At 38.4% G+C, this 18,769-nt stretch overlaps 1 protein-coding gene across 1 annotated transcript in view; it reads left to right on the top strand.

Annotated features, from left to right (window-relative positions):
- The window catches only part of LOC308496833 (spermatogenesis- and oogenesis-specific basic helix-loop-helix-containing protein 2-like), a 116,172-nt gene extending 99,444 nt beyond the window's left edge, over window positions 1-16,728 (top strand). Inside the window, exons 15-19 of the mRNA XM_081046639.1 lie at window positions 9,544-9,691; window positions 9,845-9,936; window positions 10,567-10,688; window positions 13,974-14,230; window positions 15,630-16,728. Of these exons, the coding sequence (XP_080902765.1) occupies window positions 9,544-9,691; window positions 9,845-9,936; window positions 10,567-10,688; window positions 13,974-14,230; window positions 15,630-15,650 (640 nt within the window). The 3' untranslated portion in view covers window positions 15,651-16,728. The remainder of the gene's footprint in view (window positions 1-9,543; window positions 9,692-9,844; window positions 9,937-10,566; window positions 10,689-13,973; window positions 14,231-15,629) is intronic.
- Window positions 16,729-18,769: the final 2,041 nt, after the last annotated feature.

Below are 18,769 nucleotides of genomic sequence, written 5' to 3'. Positions count from 1 at the left end.
AAGGTTGTTCTAGGGTTATAATATGCATTCTTATCATAGTTTACTTTGATTGACATTATAACACTTAATATACAACAGTGTATTTCTGCTTATCCTGTCCTATTTTTTGTTATTGTTGTTATGCATATGTTATCATATGTTATCAATTTCGTGTTATTTGTTTTGCTTTAAATCATATTTCCATTAGGTATTACTTCCCAAAAGCAAATAGTAAAATAAAGACATTTTTTAGATAAAAGACAACTTAGAGATGTTTGATACCAGCAAACCTGCAGGGTAAAAAAGTTAAAAGAAATTTTTTAGGCTAAAGGGAAATGACAACAAATGGAAACTGGGATTTCCACGAAGGGCTGAATAGCATCAGAAATGATAAATATGTGAGCTAAATATCATAAAAATGATAAATATTAGAAAAGAAACCTTTTTCCTACTTAAAATGCTTCAGATTATTTTTTACTAAGTATAGTTGGTATATAACATTATATTAGTTTTACACGTATAATACAGTGATTCAACATTTATATATCTTACAATTTGTTTACCACACTTAGTCTAGTAATCATCTGTCACTGTGCAAACTTACCACAATATTATCGACTATGAGGTGTGACAGTTAAGTTCGTGAACTTGCCACCGTGAGTTTACATTGGCAGCACTGTACAAATAGCTCAGTAAGGTTTCATAAACTCTGTATATCAGTGTCTCACAGCTGTGTTTGTGTCAATATGTGGTGGTATCTTTCTGAGTGGTGTTCCTTATTTTTGCGTGGTTTTGTGTGCTGATGCGAGAATGTCTGAGCTTGAATTAGAGCAACAAACAAACATTAAATTTCTTGTTAAACTTGAGTGGAAGTGAAATGAGGTTCAAGTTTATGAGGATAATGCCATGAAGAAAACGGCAATGTATAAATGGATTTCTGAGGGGAGAGAACGCGTCACTGATGAAGAGAGGTCAGGGCGGACAGTAATGAGCAGAACTGATGAAAACATTGCAAAAATTCATCTCATTGTGCATCAAAATAGTCGGCTGACTGTGAGAAGCATAGCAGACCAAGTAAACATCGATAGAGAAACAGTTAGGAAAGTCTTAACTGAAAATCTTGGTATGAGAAAGGTGCGTGTAAAAATGGTTCCGAAGGAGCTCACTGAGGAACAAAAGCAAAGAAGACTCAAAGTTTGCCGAGACCTTTTGGAGAGGCAAGATGATGTTTTGGGCCATGTTATCACTGATGAAACTTCGGCGTATGAATATAACCCTGAAACAAAGCGTCAAAGTGCACAATGGAAGTCAGCCAACTCTCCATGACCAAAAAATTCTGTCAGTCCAAATCAAGAGTCAAATGATGTTGCCAACCTTTTTTGATATCAGAGGGATTATTCATTATGAATTTGTACCAATAGGACAGTTAACTAAGTTTACTGTTTGGAAGTGCTGAAAAGGCTGCATGAAAAAGTTAAACGAAATGACCTGAACTGTTTGCCAACAATGCCTGGTTCTTGCATCACGACAATGCACCAACTCACACGGCACTGTCTGTGAAGGAGTTTTCACCCCCTAAACAAATAACTGTGTTTGAACACTCTCCCTACTCACCTGGTCTGGCCCCCAATGACTTGTTTACCCAAAGATAAAGGAAATATTGAAAGGAAGACATTTTGATGACATTCAAAACATCAAGGGTAAAACGACCACAGCTCTGATGGCCATTCTAGTAAAAGGGTTCCAAAATTGCTTTGAAGAGTGGACTAGGTGCTGGTGTTGGTGCATAGCTTCCCAAGGGGAGTACTTCAGAGGTGACCATAGTGATATTCAGCAATGAGGTATATAGCACTTTTTTCTTGGATGAATTCATGAACTCAGTTGTCAGATTTTGTATATTCTTCTTCACCTTTTTCATCAATCCTCCACCCTTCTGTCAACCATCAGTTTGATCACTCTATGAGTCTGTTTTTGCTTTGTGCATTTGTTTTATTAGATTCCACATGTCAGTGAAACCATATAGTATTTGTCTTTGTATGACTTATTTCACTTAGCATAATACCCTCTAGGTCTATCACTGTTGTTGCAAATGGCAACATTTCATTCTCTTTTGTTGCTGAGTAGTATTCCATTGTGTATATATACTACATTTTCTGTATGCAGTGATCTGTTGATGAACACCTAGGTTGCTTTCATTATTTTGACTATTGTAAATAATGCTGCAATGAACATAGGGGTGCATATCTTTTCTAATTAGTGTTTTCGTTTTCTTCAGATCAATACCCAGAAGTGGAATTGCTGGGTTGTATGGTAGATCTATTTTCAGTTTTTTGAGGAAACTCCATACTGTTTTCCATAGTGGCTGCACCAATTTGCGGTCCCACCTACAGTGTACAGAGGTTCCCTTTTCTCCACATCCTCACCAACACTTGTTATTTGTTGACTTTTTGATAATAGCCATGCTGACTGGTGTGATGTGGTGTCCCATTTTGGTTTTGATTTGCAGTTCCCTGATGATTAGTGACACTGAGCATCTTTTCATGTCTGTTGGCCATTTGTATGTCTTCTTTGGAGAAATGTCTCCTTATGTTCTCTGCCTGTTTTTGATCAAATTGTTTATTTATTTTTTGTTATTGAGTTTATGAGTTCCTCATATACTTTGGATATCAACTCCTTATTAGGTATATCATTTGCAAATATATTCTCCCATTCAGTAAGTTGTTTTTTAGGTTTTGTTGATGGTTTCCTTTGCTGTGCAGAAGCTTATTAGTTTGATGAAGTCCATTTGTTTGTTTTTGTTTCCCTTACTCAAGGAGACATAACCAAAAAGATATTACTAAGACCAATGTCAAATAGTTTGCTACTTATGTAAACAGTAAAATGGTGAACCTTTATCAGACTATATCTAATAGGCAGATTGTCAGAATGGATAAAAATAAATGAACAAATAAGACCAATCTGCTGTCTGAAGAGACTAAGTTTAAATATACAGGTACAGTAAGGTAAATTAATAGGAAATCTATACCATGAGGCTGTAGGTATAAGACCATCAGATTAGCTATGTTAAAACGAAATAAAGTAGTCTTCAACACAAACAGTATCACTTGAGGGAAAGAGCGGAATTTCATAATGATGAAAGTGTCACCTTTCAGATGCTATAACAATCACAAATAGTATGTGACTATAACAAAGCTTGAATGTATTTGAAACAAATATTCACAGAATTAAAGGGTCAAATATCTACAAGCATTGTTGAAGTTTAAACATCCCTCTCTCAGCAACTGATGAAACAACTAGACAGCAAAAATTTACAAGATATAGAAGATGTGAACGCTATTATCCACATTGATCTAATAGATATTTATAGAACACTGTACCCAAAAAATTGCAACAGAATACTCATTCTTTTCAAAGACACATGGTACATTCACTTAGATAAACTGTACATTCACTTAGATAAACTGTATGCTGGGGATATATACATTTTAATACATTTTTTCAGTTGAATTCACAAGGAGTATGTTCCTTGACCACAATGAAATTAAACTAGAAATCAATAAGAAATTAGAAATCAAAGAAGAACCTCAAATATTTGGAAATTAAAAAGCACACTTCTAAATAATGGGTGAAAAAGAATCACAAGAAAAATTAGAAAATATTTCAAACTGATTATGAGAATAGAATATTTTTCAAAATTTGTGAGTTCTAACTAAAGCAAAGCTTATGGAAAACCCTATGATTTTATATGCTTATTATATTAGAAAAGGCAAAAGGTCAAAAAGTTAGTGACCCTAGGATCCATCTTAAGAAGGTTGGAAAAGTAAAGTGAAGTAAATCCAAAGTAAGAAAGGAAGCAAGGCAGGTAGGTGAGGAGAGAGACTGAAAACACTTTACCAATATGAATGAAAGAGGGATTATCATTATAGATCCTATAAACATTTTAATATAAAATATTTTGAATAGTTTGCCAATAAATTCAACAACTTAGATGACATGACAAATTCTTGAAAAACGCAATTTATCAAAACTGATACCAGATGAAGCAGCAAATATGAATAACACTATATATTAACAGAATACTCATTACAAAAAGACCTGCAATCCAGTTAAAGTGTAGATAAAAGATATAGAGGGGATCAAATATATAGTGACAGAAGGAAAACTGACTCTGGATGGTGAACACACAGTGCAATAAATAGATGATGACTTATAGAAATGTACACTTGAAACCTATATAATTTTACTAACCAATGTCATCCCAATAAATTTAATAAAGATAAAAATATTAGAAAAGATTAGATAGTGAACTTGCTATGAAAAACCTTACCAAAGATAAAACACGAAGCCCAGGTATTTTACTGATTAATTCTGCTAAACATTTAAAGAAGTAATACCAATCTTAAACAATCTTACAGAAAATGGAGGAGGAGGGCACAGTTTCTAACCCATTTCACAAGGCCAGCATAACCTTTACGTGATAAAGGCATTATAAAAACATAAAATTACAGACCAGTATCCCTCATGAACTGAGACATAAAAATACATAATTTTAGCAAATCAAATTAAGTAATATGTAGAGACATAATCCATAATGACTACACCAACTTTATCCTGAGAAGCAGGCTGATGTATCATTAAAACAAAAACAAAAATGTAATTCGTCACATTAAACAGAATAAAGGAGAAAACCCATATGATTAGCAGATTCTGAAAAATTATTCAACATTCAATACCATTTCAAGATTTAAAAAAATTAAACTTTCAGCAAATTAGATATGGAAGAGAACTTCCTCACTCTGTTAAAGGGCATCTATGAAAAACATATCTAACACTGTCCTTAATAATGTAATTGTGACCACATTTTCCTTAAAAAGAAGGTCTGGAACAAAATAAGGATGCCTATTCTTACCACTTCCGTTCATTATTAAATGAGCTATCCTAGCCATTGCAATTAGGTAATAAAAAGAAATAAAAGAAATACAGATTAGAAAGGAAGAAGCAAAACTCTCCTATTATAGCTGGCATGATTGCGTATGTATAAAGTCCTAAGACACCTACAAAACAATTGCTAGAACTACAAGATAAATATAACAAGGTTGCAGCATATAAGGTCAATGTACAAAAGTCAACTGTATTTTTATAGATTAGCAAACATTTGAAAAATGAAAATTTAAAAATAATCACACTTACAGCAGGGTATAAAAGAATATACTTAGGAACAATTATGCAAAAAGACAGAGAATCTATACATTGATCACTCAAAGTATTGCTATGAGAAATTAAAGAAAACCTAAATCTTGCATTATACCATAATCATGAATTGAAAGACTCACTATTGTTAAGATGTCAGTTCTCACTAAATTTAAATAAAACTTTATTTGAACCTAAATCGTTATCCCAGCAGGCTTTTTTTTTTTTTTTTTTGGTACAAATTGACAATCTGATTTAAAAATCTATGACAAAGACTTAGAATATAAAAGGACTTCGAGTAAAGCAATCTTGAAAACGTACAGCCAATTGGGATGGCTTGCACTATCTTGCTTGAAGACTTAGTAGCTGCAATAGTCAGTATGCTATGACATAAAGGTTGACAAATAGATTAATGGAACACAGTAACCTAGTACTAGACCCACACATTTATGGTGATTTGATTTTAAGCAAGTCACCAAAGCATACAAATTAGGAAACAAGTTTTTCTACAGATGCTGCTGGAACAACTGTATACCATGTTTCCCCGAAGATAGGACCTAGCCGGACCATCAGCTCTAATGAGCGTCTTTTGGAGCAAAAATTAATATAAGACCCGGTATAATATAATATAATACCAAGTCTTATATTAATTTTTGTTCCAAACGACGCGTTAGAGCTGATGGTCCATCTAGGTCTTATTTTTGGGGAAACACAGTATCCATATGGAAAAACAATGAACTTTGTATGACCCACTTCACCTCATACCACATAAAAGTTAATTCAAGATGGAGCATAGTCAGAGGTAGACTATAAACCTAAAAGTATAAAGCTTCTGGAATAGCACTGTGTAGTAGAACTTTCTGCGGTATTATAGAAATGGCCTCTATCTGCGTCGTTCAGTAAGGTAGCCACTAGGCACATGTAGTTATTGAGTATTTGAAAGGTGGCTATTGCAATTAGAAAATGAATTTTAAATTTTATTTATATTTAAATACTCATGTGGCTAATGGCTGCTGTATTGGACAGTGGAATTCTAGAAGAAAGTATAGACGAATGACTTCACAAGCTGGGGGGTAGGCAGCTATGCCTTAAACAGGACACAGAAAGCAATAACCATACACGAATGGTAAATTTACTCATCAAAACTTAAAACTTTTACTATCAAAAGACAGCACTAAGAAAATAAATGGGCACGCCACGGACTGGGAAAGTATTTGCAAAACAAATATGCTGATAATGTACTGATATTAAGGATATATAAGGAACTCCTGAAGTTCAATTATAAAAAGACCTGCAATCCAATTAAAATTAGATAAAATATTTAAACAGACACTTTGCAAAGGAAGATAGACAAGTGCCCAGTAAGCACCAGAAAAAGTACTTAACACAATTTGTCATGGAAATGCAAATTAAAGCATAAAATACTAGTATATGTACCTCAGAAAGGCCAAAATACTAAAAACTGACAATATTAAATGTTGTCAAAGATTTGGAACAACAAGAACTTTCATACATTGATAGTGGAAGTGTAAAATGATACTATTTTGAGAAAAGTTCTGTCAGTTTCTTATGAATAACTCATTAGTTCCATTCCTAGACGTTTACCCAGGCAAAATAACATGCATTCACAAAATGACATATAGAATGATACAGCAGATTGATTCAGAATGACCCAAAACTGGAAACAGCTACAGTGTTTATCCATCAGAGAATGGATAAATAGGCTGTGCATATTTATACTATGGGATACTATAGTATTACTCAATAAAAAGGAACAAACTACTGATATTATAAGAGCCACATGGACAAGTCTCAGACGTATTATACTGAGTGAAAGAAACCTTACATAAAAGGGCACAGGCTGTAAGATTTGATTTATACGAAGTTCAACGACAGATGAAACTATGTAATGTGGAATAGAAAAATACTAGAAACGTGGTTGCCTCTTACATGGGATGCGATTGACTGGGGGAATGAAGATAAGGAACTTTCTGGAGTTAAGATAATGTTGATTAGGGCTGTGGTCCATAATTTTGTGCATTTGTCAAAACTTATAGAATGGTGCCCTTAGGCTATGCATATTTTATTTTATGTAACCTTTACCTGAAAATAAAATAACTTGAACTCTAGTTAATGATATGTTTAGGGTTTAGTGTACTGAAGTCCATAACTTACTTAGAAATGCTTCAATATAATAAAATGGATTAATATATGTCCCATGGGATGACTCATATATGACAAAACAAGGACAGTAACTGTTCATTGCAGACTCTAGGTAGTGAGTATATAAGTACTCCCTATACAAATTCTTAATTCTTTCAACTTTTAAGAGTTAAGAATTCTTAATTCTTTCAATCTATGTATTTGGACATTTTTATGATAAATGTTAGAAAATATTTAATATGATTTTTCATGATAAAAATGACATATGCTCAGCAAAAATATTTGGAAAATATAGTAAATGAAAGGAGGAAATAATGTTTTCCATAGCCGAACCATTCAGAAATAACTGTTATTGTTTTTTGCTTTTAGTCTTTTTTCTGTGCTTTATTTTTGCTTTGTTTAATGGCTATGATCATATTTTATTAATATATGCTGTTTTGTATCCTATAAAAATATCCTATTTTTCCCCAATAAGCTTTATAACATATCATTTCCACTGTGAGATCATATTCGATTGAGCTAGTATACAAAGCTTACTTAAGCATTCACTTACTTTGCATGTTTAGATTGTTTTTCATATTTTACTGATATACTACTACAGTGGATAACAGAAACATTGTTCTGTTTTTAGATCCTTTTAATTGGAAATACCATGTTAAAATGTGTGAAAAGTTTCAAAGCCCTTCATACACATTGTCAAATTATCGACGGTTCCATCCAGTTCCTGAGACACCTTCACAGACCCCCAGAACTCAATAGCCAGTTAAAGCACCACTGAGCTAGAATATTTTAGTTATTCACATTCAGGGAGGTTTAGTAACTTGTTGATGGTCCTAGCTAATAATTGGCAGAACTACCACTGGATACTACATGTATCCAGGCAGTATTCAGCGTAAAAACAGGTGCTTAATAATGTTTATTAAGTGAACACATGGAAAAATGAAGGTACCAAAGGCTTATATCAACTTAAATTTCTATTTCCTATGTATTTCCCTTCAGAAGTACGAAACAGTTTGGTTTCTTTCTGATCTAGCCAGGACATTGTTCTCATTTGCATATTATTTTTTTTTTGTTCTGTCTGCACCTACTGCTTCTGATTTTCTCTTGGCTCAGAACACAGAGTTACACGTAAAGCCCATGCATTACAACATGCTAATTGATCTATTGCTGGAAATGTGGCATGAATATTCTGACTACTCTTAGCCTTCTAGTGTGAATTGCAAAAGGATTTACATATATAATGTGTGATTCTCTCCTCTGAGAAAAGAGTCGTCTGTAGGTTTCCATAGGCAGCGAAATGTGTACAATCTTCCCCCCTTATCCACAGAGGATACTGTTCCATGACCCGCAGTGGATGTCTGAAATCCCTGATAGTTTCAAACCCTATATATGTGTTTTTTCCTATACATACATACCTATGATAAAGTTTCATTTGTATATTAGGTACAGTAAGAAATTAACACCAGTAACTAATAATAAAATAGAACAATTATAATGATATACTGTAATAAAAGTTATGTGAATACGGGATCTCTCTCTCTCTCTCTCTCTCTCTCTCTCTCTGTCTCTCTGTCTCTCTCTCTCTCTCTCCCTCTCCCTCTCCCTCTCCCTCTCCCCCTCCCTTCCTCCCTCCCTCCCTCCCTCCCATAATCAATCTGATAACCAAGACAACTAACTACTCAGTAACTAATGGGCAGGTAACATATGTAGCAATGATATTCTAGAGAAAGGGAGATTCACAATGTCTCAGATGGTACAGAGCAGGATGGTGTGAGATTTCATCACGCTACTCAGAACAGCACACAGTTTTAAAACTTATGAATTGTTGAATTATGAAATTTTCTACTTAATATTTTTGGACCAGGGTTGACTGCAGGTACCTGCAACCACAGAAAGCCAAGTCACAGATAAGGGGGGACGACTGTAATCAGCCCAGGGGCAGGGCACGCCGTGCACTGCAGCAGGCCTGGGGCGAGTGAGCTGGGGCTGCCATCAGCACAGACGTTGTACTGGGCAGCCGTGTCAGTGGGCACTCCAGGATTTTGTGATTCCAGGGGTTGTGAAGCTGCTGTCTTGTGGGGACTCGAGCTTCCTCTGAAAGGGAGACAGGGTAGAGAGGGGGCACTTCTGTTATAAGTAAACCCAAGAGGAAGAATTGTGTTCAAGGAAGAAAATGAGACTAATTATTCTTTATTACCATTCCCCGCTCAGAGAACGAATCAAGTATTGCTGTGAACAGCTGCGTACTCTGTTGCCATATATAAAGGGGAGAAAGAACGATGCTGCTTCGATTCTTGAGGCAACAGTTGATTATGTGAAGTATATCCGGGAGAAAATCCCTCCAGCCGTGATGGGCCAGGTATTCAACTCCCCAGCCCTTGAATTTTATTGTCATAGATCATGCTTTAATGCTACAATTTTTTTCTCTTTTTTTTATCACTGGAAATGTATGTGTTTGTATAGATGAAAAAAAAAATCTCTATCTAAATAGATCTTTCTCTCTACTTTTTAGATTACAGAAGCACTTCAGAGCAATAGGAGGTTTTGTAAGAAACAACCGATGCCTGTCCAGGTCTCTCTCCCAGGCACGGTCATGGCCCAGAGGTATGATAAGGGCCCCTGTTAGTTCCCTCAGTGCTAGGGCCGGAAGTGTAGACAGGCATGGAACCCAGCCATGGTGAGCACTCAGGCATGTGTTAACAATCAGTGGGCTTTTCCCATTGCCGACGTGTGCCACTGAATCACAGTGATAAAATACGTAGTTGCTCAGGCTCATGATCCTTTCATCACTTGCCTTACTCTTCTTTTGTTATTTCTGAGGATCTTAAAAATGGAGCTTTACCAGTAGTTGGTTATGACTGGAGCGATCCAGTGGGCGCGTGATGGAGTCTGGCATTCCTCTGTCACAGGTGGTCAGAGGCTTTGGAGCAGTCCAGTCCTGCTGCGACCGGGAGTCCTTACGTTGCTAGTACAACGGGACCTGCCAAAGGAATGCTTCCTATTTAAATTGATTAGAATATGTAAACAAAGGAAATCGAGGGAGGAAAAGCAGGTCATTCCTTTACAACCTTGAAGAATTATCATGAGTCCTGTTCAGCAGTTTGTTCTTTTATTTAAATAATCCATAGTTTAGGCTCTTGTCTGTTTTTTAGAATGTGAATGATAGAGCAGTTGAACTGAGCCACGTTCGTGTTGTCTTCCTTGAGAACTGTGTGCTTTTTCCGTCCTTTTAAGGGAAAACAGTGTATTGGCAAGCACGTATTCACCTGTGAGAGGGATCAGATTCCTGGCTAATAAGTGCTTGAACGTATACTCCGTTCCTGCCTCAGGGGGCTCCTTGGATGACGCCATGAGAGGTGAGTACCACATGCCCAGGGCCGCTGTGGCGCGCTTGGGTCTGCATGCCCGGTGTGTGGAGCCCGGTTCCCAGGCATTCATCTCCACAAACAGGGAAAGGAGCGAGGCTGGCAGATTCCGCCAGGAGTCCTGGTGTTGTCCGCTGGGAGCACACCTGGCCGCAGGCCCCACAGGCACCTGTATCCCAGAAATGGGGCTCACAGTCAGCCATCATTACCAGAAAGCTCATATTACTGATGAGGAGTACACTGGTGACTTTATTTATGTGACTACTAGAATCTAAAGGGAAGGGAAGTATTCGTATTAATTCAGTAGGACTAACTATGTCTTGAGCACATAACACATTCATTTATTGACTTCCTGTCTTTGCGTAAATGTCACCTTTTCAGGGTCATTCTCAACCGCCCAACTTAAACTGCGCCGTCCTGGGCAGCACCACCTCACATGGGGGAGCTACTCACTGCGTTCTCTGCTGTGTCCTCCACAGCACTCACCGCCTAATGTTCTGTACTTGCATACTTAGCTCATTGCCTGTCGTCTCCCACTAACGTAACAACTCCATGAAGACAAGGAGTGTCTTTTTTGTTTTTTGGTTTTTTTTGCCTGTTTGGTTCATTGCTGTATTTCTAGTACCTAGAGCAATGATGGGCTCACAATCGGTGCTTAAGAAACGCCCATTACATGCGTATTCATTGTGGAACAAACATTTGCCCACCACAAGGCGTTTTGCTACTGGGGTTATATAGTCTAGACATGCCGCACACTTGTAGAAGTAAGAAGATGGAAGAAAGCAGGGCCCGAGTGGAAGAACACTGCCAGCAGTTTGTGCCTTGGTATCCCTGAAGGTTACTCTTCAGGGAGAAACCAGTGTGGTTGCACCGCCACCCTGCAGGGCAGACGCTGGGTGACTGATGCCCCTCCTCAGTGCCCTGGTCTGAGGTCAGCCTGCTGCTGGCTTTGCCAAGGGACTGCGCTCTCTCCCTTCAGCACCTTCTCTGTGCTGGGAATGCCCTTTCCTACACTCTCCCTGAGGAACTCCCAGCTCTTGCCTTCGGGTCCCTCCTTCACAGATGGGGACACAAGGACACACAAGATGCAGTTCTTGTTGTTACGGAGCGCACAGTTTCTAGCAGAGAGGGTCACCACAGCCGCCTATGATTCCTCTAGTAATTGAAGTGCCGTCATGGAGGTACTGTGCATATTACGGGGATACAGCAGATGCCACAGGTACCGATGAGGTGACTAGGAGTGGTGTCTAAAGTCGAAAGAGAGAGGAGGCCAAAACTAGAATATAGCCCTCCTTCTTCATGTAATCAAGTCAGCCTCGGGGTGCTTTGTTAGCGATTTAGACTTTTCTCCTGACTCGGGGCGAGGGGAGTGAGAGTAGGAAAACAGCAGCCGTGAGCTATGGCTAATCTACTTAACGTAGCTGTGCCTGGATGCCAACCTGAGTGGTTACATCACACAGCGGTCAGGGCACAGGCATACGCCTATCAGTGTTACTTCTTATACAGTAGTACCTTGGTTTTAGAACGTCTCCGTTGGCGAACGTTTCGGTTTACGAACGCCATAAACCCGAAAGTAAGTGCTTTGGTTTTCCAACACGCCTCGGAAGTCAAACACGTCATGCGGCTTCCGCTGAGTGCAAGACCCTAAGGCTGAGCTGTCGGCTGTTTTCAAACGTTTCAGAACTCGAACGGTCTGGAACAGATTACGTTCGAAACTCGAGGTACCCCTGTACGTGCATCACTTCGGCATTCTCATTATTTATGTTCTGCAGACACTCTGAAATACTCCTGCCAGGGTAGTGAGTGCAGGCCTTCTGTGTCCCAGCTTCTCTTGTATCACAGCACCTAAACCAGCTGCTCCCGGGATGACCCAGGTATGCTAACGAGGGCCATAGACTTGTGGCACATTCAGCCTAAAGGTCATTGAGTCAACCCCCCCCCCCATTTTTATTTATGTACATTTTACCATTTGAAAAGCAATATTAGTCTTTTACTAACCCAGCCAAGATAATAACTCTGTTCATTTTTTATGTATTTTCTTCATTTTAAGTATTTTATGCATATTTTTCTACAGTAGTAATCATATGGAAAATCAAACTTTGTCTCTGCTTTTGTTGCTTAAGATCATGTCATATATACTTTAATTTTTTACTATGCAGCCCTCATCACCATTTTAATTGTTTTAGTAGTTTATCACATGATTTACAGAATGATTTTCTTAGCCATCCTCCAATTGCGACATTTAATGTTTCCCGTTTTATGGAGAGAGCCCTTTTATATATAATATGACAGGAAATATTTCCCCACAGACAGACTTTTCTGTATTTTGGACTTTTCCTTGGACTGGCCACCTGGTGGAAGTCTGTGATGAATGGGTCTGTGATGTGAGCACATATATAGCTCGTAACCCATGTTACCAAATTGGGTTGGAAAGAGGATTGGGACAGTTAAAATCAGTTATGTCTTTCAAATTTCACTTTCATCACCTTGGTCAATAAATTGAAGGCTGGGGAAGTTAAATAACCACCTGAGGTCACCAGGTTTCTGTGCTCAAGTCTGACTCGTGACACAGAAATGCTGATCTGAGTCAGTGTTTAGACTTCATTAGGTGGACCTGACTTGTCCTTTCCCATAAATCTGTACATGTGCACATGTGTATAGCACATGTACACGTGTGCTGAAATGCAAATATTCACAAACATTCCAGATACATTTGCATTTAAAGTGGAAATAAAATTACTTTTATTAATATTAATGTCCACAAGAAAGTAAGTATTCACAATGTTGAGATTACATTGTTAACATTCATTATGTATTTCAAAATATTTTTCTGCCTTCTGTGTACTGTACAGAGTATAGGTATATACTCTGTGCCACTTCACCAATAGAAAATCAACCAAACTTTATTCATGGCTGAATGGAGTTCTTTTCAACATGCTTTCTTGCTTCATAGGGATGGTCACAATTTCGATTATGATAGAAGCGCGCGCGCGCACACACACACACACACACACACACTCCCAAAGGCACAGAGATCTGATGTTCCTCTAAAGTCTGTCTTTTAATGACATGTGAACACTAATTTGTAGTGTATATATTGAATTAAATGTCACTACTAAAAAGTTCACTGTTTTTCCGACAGCATTTAAGTGAAGCAGTAGTATAAGTTTGTAACATGAGGGAATGAAATAGAGGACAGTTCATTTCATATACTCATATGGTAGTTCAGAGTTACAGTCGTGTATACTGACAGATTTTTTTTTTTCTTTCTTAAAGGTCAGTCTAGCTCCACTTCAGAGAATGCTATTGGTGATATGTATAAAAGTCTAGTTCCCAGCACAGCTCTCTCTCTCAATTCCTTCCATGCTGTCAGATACTATTCTAAAGTCATCCCTTCCTATGATGCAGCAGCCGTAACAAATCAGAACATCTCAGTTCATTTTCCATCCGCTGTGCCCAAAGTGTCCAAGTTTCTTCCTCAGCACTGCAATTCTGTGCTGGGCCAGACGTGCACAGCACATGCCAACTGCCTGGTAAGTCTTCTGGGGTCTCGGATCACATCAGACTCTTATCATTCCAGCCAGCAAGGCTCCTGACTTGCATTTTGCTGCTAATACTCTGGTCAGAAATCTCTTAGACTGGGACCAGGAGCAGTTAACCCAGGCTCTCATTCTGCATGCTGCAGGACTCTGTGTACCCAGAGTCAGTGCATCTGAAGGTGGCTCTGCTGGTTGACCCTAAGTGACCAGATGGAACATGATTTCCTTGAGAGCCCCTCCTCTCGGACCCTCTGCTTCCCCGATGCCCCATCCCATTTCCCAGCCTCTTGCTCAGCCTGCCCCATCAGTGGCTGCTGCTCTGTCTTCTAGGCTGGCAGTTACTCACACTAGATGAAAACCTGTTCTTCTGATACCAGCTAGGCTATTTGCAGATCCCAGATGTCCTCATATCACATATATTTATCGAGCACCCATGATGTTCTGGCATTGCGCTAACCACTGAGAATGTAGTGTATGTATAAAGATAGCACAGTCCGTGTCCTCTTGGAGCTTTAGTGTCACAGAGGCAGGCAGTTGTGATGCACATTGGAGCACGTAGGAGGAATACCTCGGATATATAATATAATGTAGCGTTGGGAGAGGTTAGGGACTGCATACCGCTGCAAGAAGTACTGTCTAAGCCGAGACGTGAGAAGTAAGAATTAGCCCGGTAGGGCGGTAGGAGTTGGGAGTGAGGAAGAGCATTCCAGGCAGATGGATCAGCATATATAAATAGTAGTGTCTTCGTTTGTTGGTTTTTTTTGGAAGAACTGTCCAGTTCTAGAGGAAGACCCACACCAGACTGGCCTGCTTAACATGTACTTCTGATAATCTTAATATAGTTGCTAATACTTTTGCATATTAATAGTAGCTAACATGTTTTGAGCACTCAATAATTAAAGAACGGTGCCTAATCTTGTATGTCCTTAATGTGGATGGTCTGGTGACTATATGAAACAATCCATTGAGCTAGCTATTATTATTTCCATGACATGTATGGAATGGGAATAATAGTGACCTTACCAGAACAATTGTTTGAGAAAAATATTTTTCAGAATCGTAGAGAAATTTTACAATATGAAGTATCTACAAATATATTACTATTGCTGACGATCATCAGGGTACCAACAGGAAAACCCAAGGAAATGAAAAAAGGATTTCAACATTAACTTTTTATTGTTGACCTATCGTTTTTGTTATAAGAAAAAAATTACTTTTAATAACAATAAATAGTACATATTTTAAAACCTGTAGGTTTATTGATGTGAAGATTTCATGTGGTTTTACAAATCATTTCATATTGCTTTAGGACATAGAAAACATATTTATGACATTATGAGTAAGAACAGGCCAGGATTCAATTAATGTGTTTTTTTTTTCCGCCTCTTTGCAGCAACAGTTTTGGGCATATTAATAGCACATGTTTGAAATTCTCACTCTAGACCACCTATTGGGCGCAGTTTGATAATACATGAAGAATGGAACAAAGAATGATCTTGAAAGCTACATCCAGAGGCCTAATATCAAAAGAGTTTGCATTGCATGGTTTCTGATAAATGTGCTAAAAGCTTCTACAGACAGAAAGACAGCAAAAGCGCTAGCCACACGTCTTCACTTATCTTCCTACGTACTTGGATCTCCCACACCCAGAAAGCTACAAGAACAAATGTCCCAGGTGACCTAGACTCTTTGTTTTTCTCAAAAAGTATTCCACAATTTATGAAAAAAAAAGTGCATTATAGAAAATACCCATATAGACTTGATAAAGGGGTAAACGTGGGGAAGTGCATTGATACTCTGGTGTCCCTGAGTACAGGTATTGCAATTTGACTCTTATTTTTAGTATCACTGAATTACTGTCACTTATTTCTGGGTAGTTTCTTTTGTAGATTTCACATTTTAGAGAGCTTCGTTATTCACCATACAAACTAAGATGTCTTAGTTTGAGAGAGGTGTTTACCTCCCTGCTTGACTACTAATGAATAAATTGACATATTTTGTTTTATATTTCATAATCCCTTGAGTGAAATAATAGCTAATAGGTAAAATTTGCTTTCTGGACCTTTAGTTACAGACTAGAAGGTGCTTCTTTGTTTTTCATCTCTTCTTCCCCATAGGTATTAGAAAAGACTATTGAAAGTAAAAGGAGAAAAATGTTTGTTTTATATTTCCGTGAAGTGTTCTTATGCATAATATAAGTTTTATTGTTAAATATTCAGTTTTGACCCTGAAAATGGTAACCCATTTTTGTTTTGTTTAATAAATATGTGTTCCCTCTTTTAGTAATCCTATGTAGGGAATTTAATTTTACTAGACTTTTGAGAAGTTTAAAAATTACTTTAGGCACAGCCTAATTTTCATGTTAAATTGTATAGTTTTCCTTTGAGGATGCCTTGATGATGGAATCTGTAGATGTTTGACAAACTTTATAAAGGAACTAGAAGTTTCTAAGATTCTATGCTTATTATTATAAATGTGTGCTGACTCTTCATACTCTTGCCGTTACGAGTAATTGCTTTGGCTTTGTGCGAGAACCTGTTGAGGTATTTTGGGCACTGAGATGACTTCCTACATTCACAGCTGGTCTTAATTGCTACTGGGACTTTGGCTTTGTATCACAGTTTCCACTGTGGACCGGGGGAGACAGACTATGGCTGGTACTTCAACAGGGGACCTATAGAGTATGACCCATAGATCCTGTCTACTGGCAAGTCTCAGTCCCCTTTTTCTTTCAACATGGAGAGGAGGCCACCAGATCTATTGTTAAAGCTCTGGTGTTTTTTTTTTTTCAGAGTTGGTTCCCATGATCCCAAACTCCATGCAGTGTCCAAATTCATTTCTAATACTAAAATTTCATTTTTAATAAATTATATTCTTCCAGGTAAGTTCAACTCTCAGCCAAGGAGGAAAGGTTAGTTGGGCCTTAGCCCATAGCAAAAGAGCAGAATTTTTTTCCTTTATAAAATCAAGTTGGCTGGTCATGAGACAGTGCCAGTATTATTTTCATTATGAAAAAGATGTACGGTGTTTGCCTAGAAAAGGGAGAGCTTGCAGCATTTTCACTGGTGGTAGGGGGTCAGAAACAAACATTTATCAAGCCTTTTCTGTGGTCCCGGAAAATTATTAGATATTTCCTTGAGGAGAGGGTTTAGTCTTATTCATGGTTATATTCTCAGTGTCGACCATCTTGCTCGTTAGATGGATGGATGCAGATTCTTGGATGGATATCTGGGTGAATGAGCCAAGAGGAAGGAAGGGTCTGATGTTGGGTAATGACTATGAGAAAGCAGAGCAGGAGAGCTGTGTTTGTTTACTGGTGGTTTTTCTGGTGGTTAAATTTCTCACTTAAGAAAAATACAAAACTTAGGCAATACTGGATCTATTTCTAATATGTCAAATAGCAACACACTCAGGTAAGTAGGACCAACCTCTTTATACAGGGCATCGGTTTCCCTCTGGTCACTCCCAGCTTGCCTCATTCACGGAAGTAACTTGCCTGGTCCCTATAGGCATATCTAGTGTAACTCCTATACAGGGGAACCACTGGGGGTGGGGGGGGGGGCTGTAGCAGCATACTAAAGTGCAGATTCCTAGGTCATACACCACAGGGTCAGGCTGGTAAACTTGGCTGGTGCCAGATGTGTTGCAGGTCTCTGAAGATCCTACCTAAAAACACCCAGTGCACATTTGTAAATGGATGCAGATACCCGTAAGGGACACAAAAACAGACACAAACTGAAGCCATAATGGTAGACTCCCCAGCCTGCACTTGTAGATTTATGCAAACCATGCATACCAGGACCTTATTCTGGAGATTCTGATGTCACAGGTCTAGAGTGGGGCCTAGACCTCTGCATAAAATGAGGGATGTGCAGCCAGGTCTGGAAGGCCCTGTGAGGTTAGACCATGCTGACCACGTTCATGTTAAGGCTTGACATCAAGAGAGGAAGCCCAAGGAGCACAGCCCTCCTCAATCTTGACAGTTCAGCTCGGAGAGGATGATGCCGTCCGCACTGGTTGACTGAAGGTTGTGCTGCTTTGGTAAGTTAGAAAGGTGATTAGGTAAGAACGTTCTGTGCCCAGAGTATTGTTGTGGGGAAATCTGAAGATAGAAGCCGACCCCGGGAGTTTGGAGTAAGTGTGACTAAGGTGAGTGAAAACAAGAAAGAGGTAGGGCTTCATTTTCTTCAGTTTATCTAGATGGTACTGGAAACGCCTTCTGTGAAGGGAGGTACTTTCATATTTTTGTTAAATCTTTCATGTTTTATGAAATTACTCACAAAGTATTGTTAAAAGCAGAATGTCACTTTTGCAAAACAATGACATTGGTAAAATACGTCATTTCTCTGAATACTTGGCACTGATATATCATAAAATTTTGAAACTGGAACTTGAGCCTCCTGGCAGTTTTCTGTCCAGCTACCAGGCATGTGGTTGGTTTTCCCCTTCCCCTCTGGCTGTCTCCTTGTTACATGGAATGAGGAAGCAGGAAGCCCACAGATCACCATGGTTAATCAGTGGCGTCAAGGGAAA

Source organism: Rhinolophus hipposideros, assembly GCF_964194185.1.
Source record: "Rhinolophus hipposideros genome assembly, chromosome: 4".
Classification (NCBI taxonomy): Eukaryota; Metazoa; Chordata; class Mammalia; order Chiroptera; family Rhinolophidae; genus Rhinolophus; species Rhinolophus hipposideros.
The sequence above is the reverse complement of the archived record's forward strand: the minus strand, read 5'-3'. Positions and strand labels throughout refer to the sequence as shown.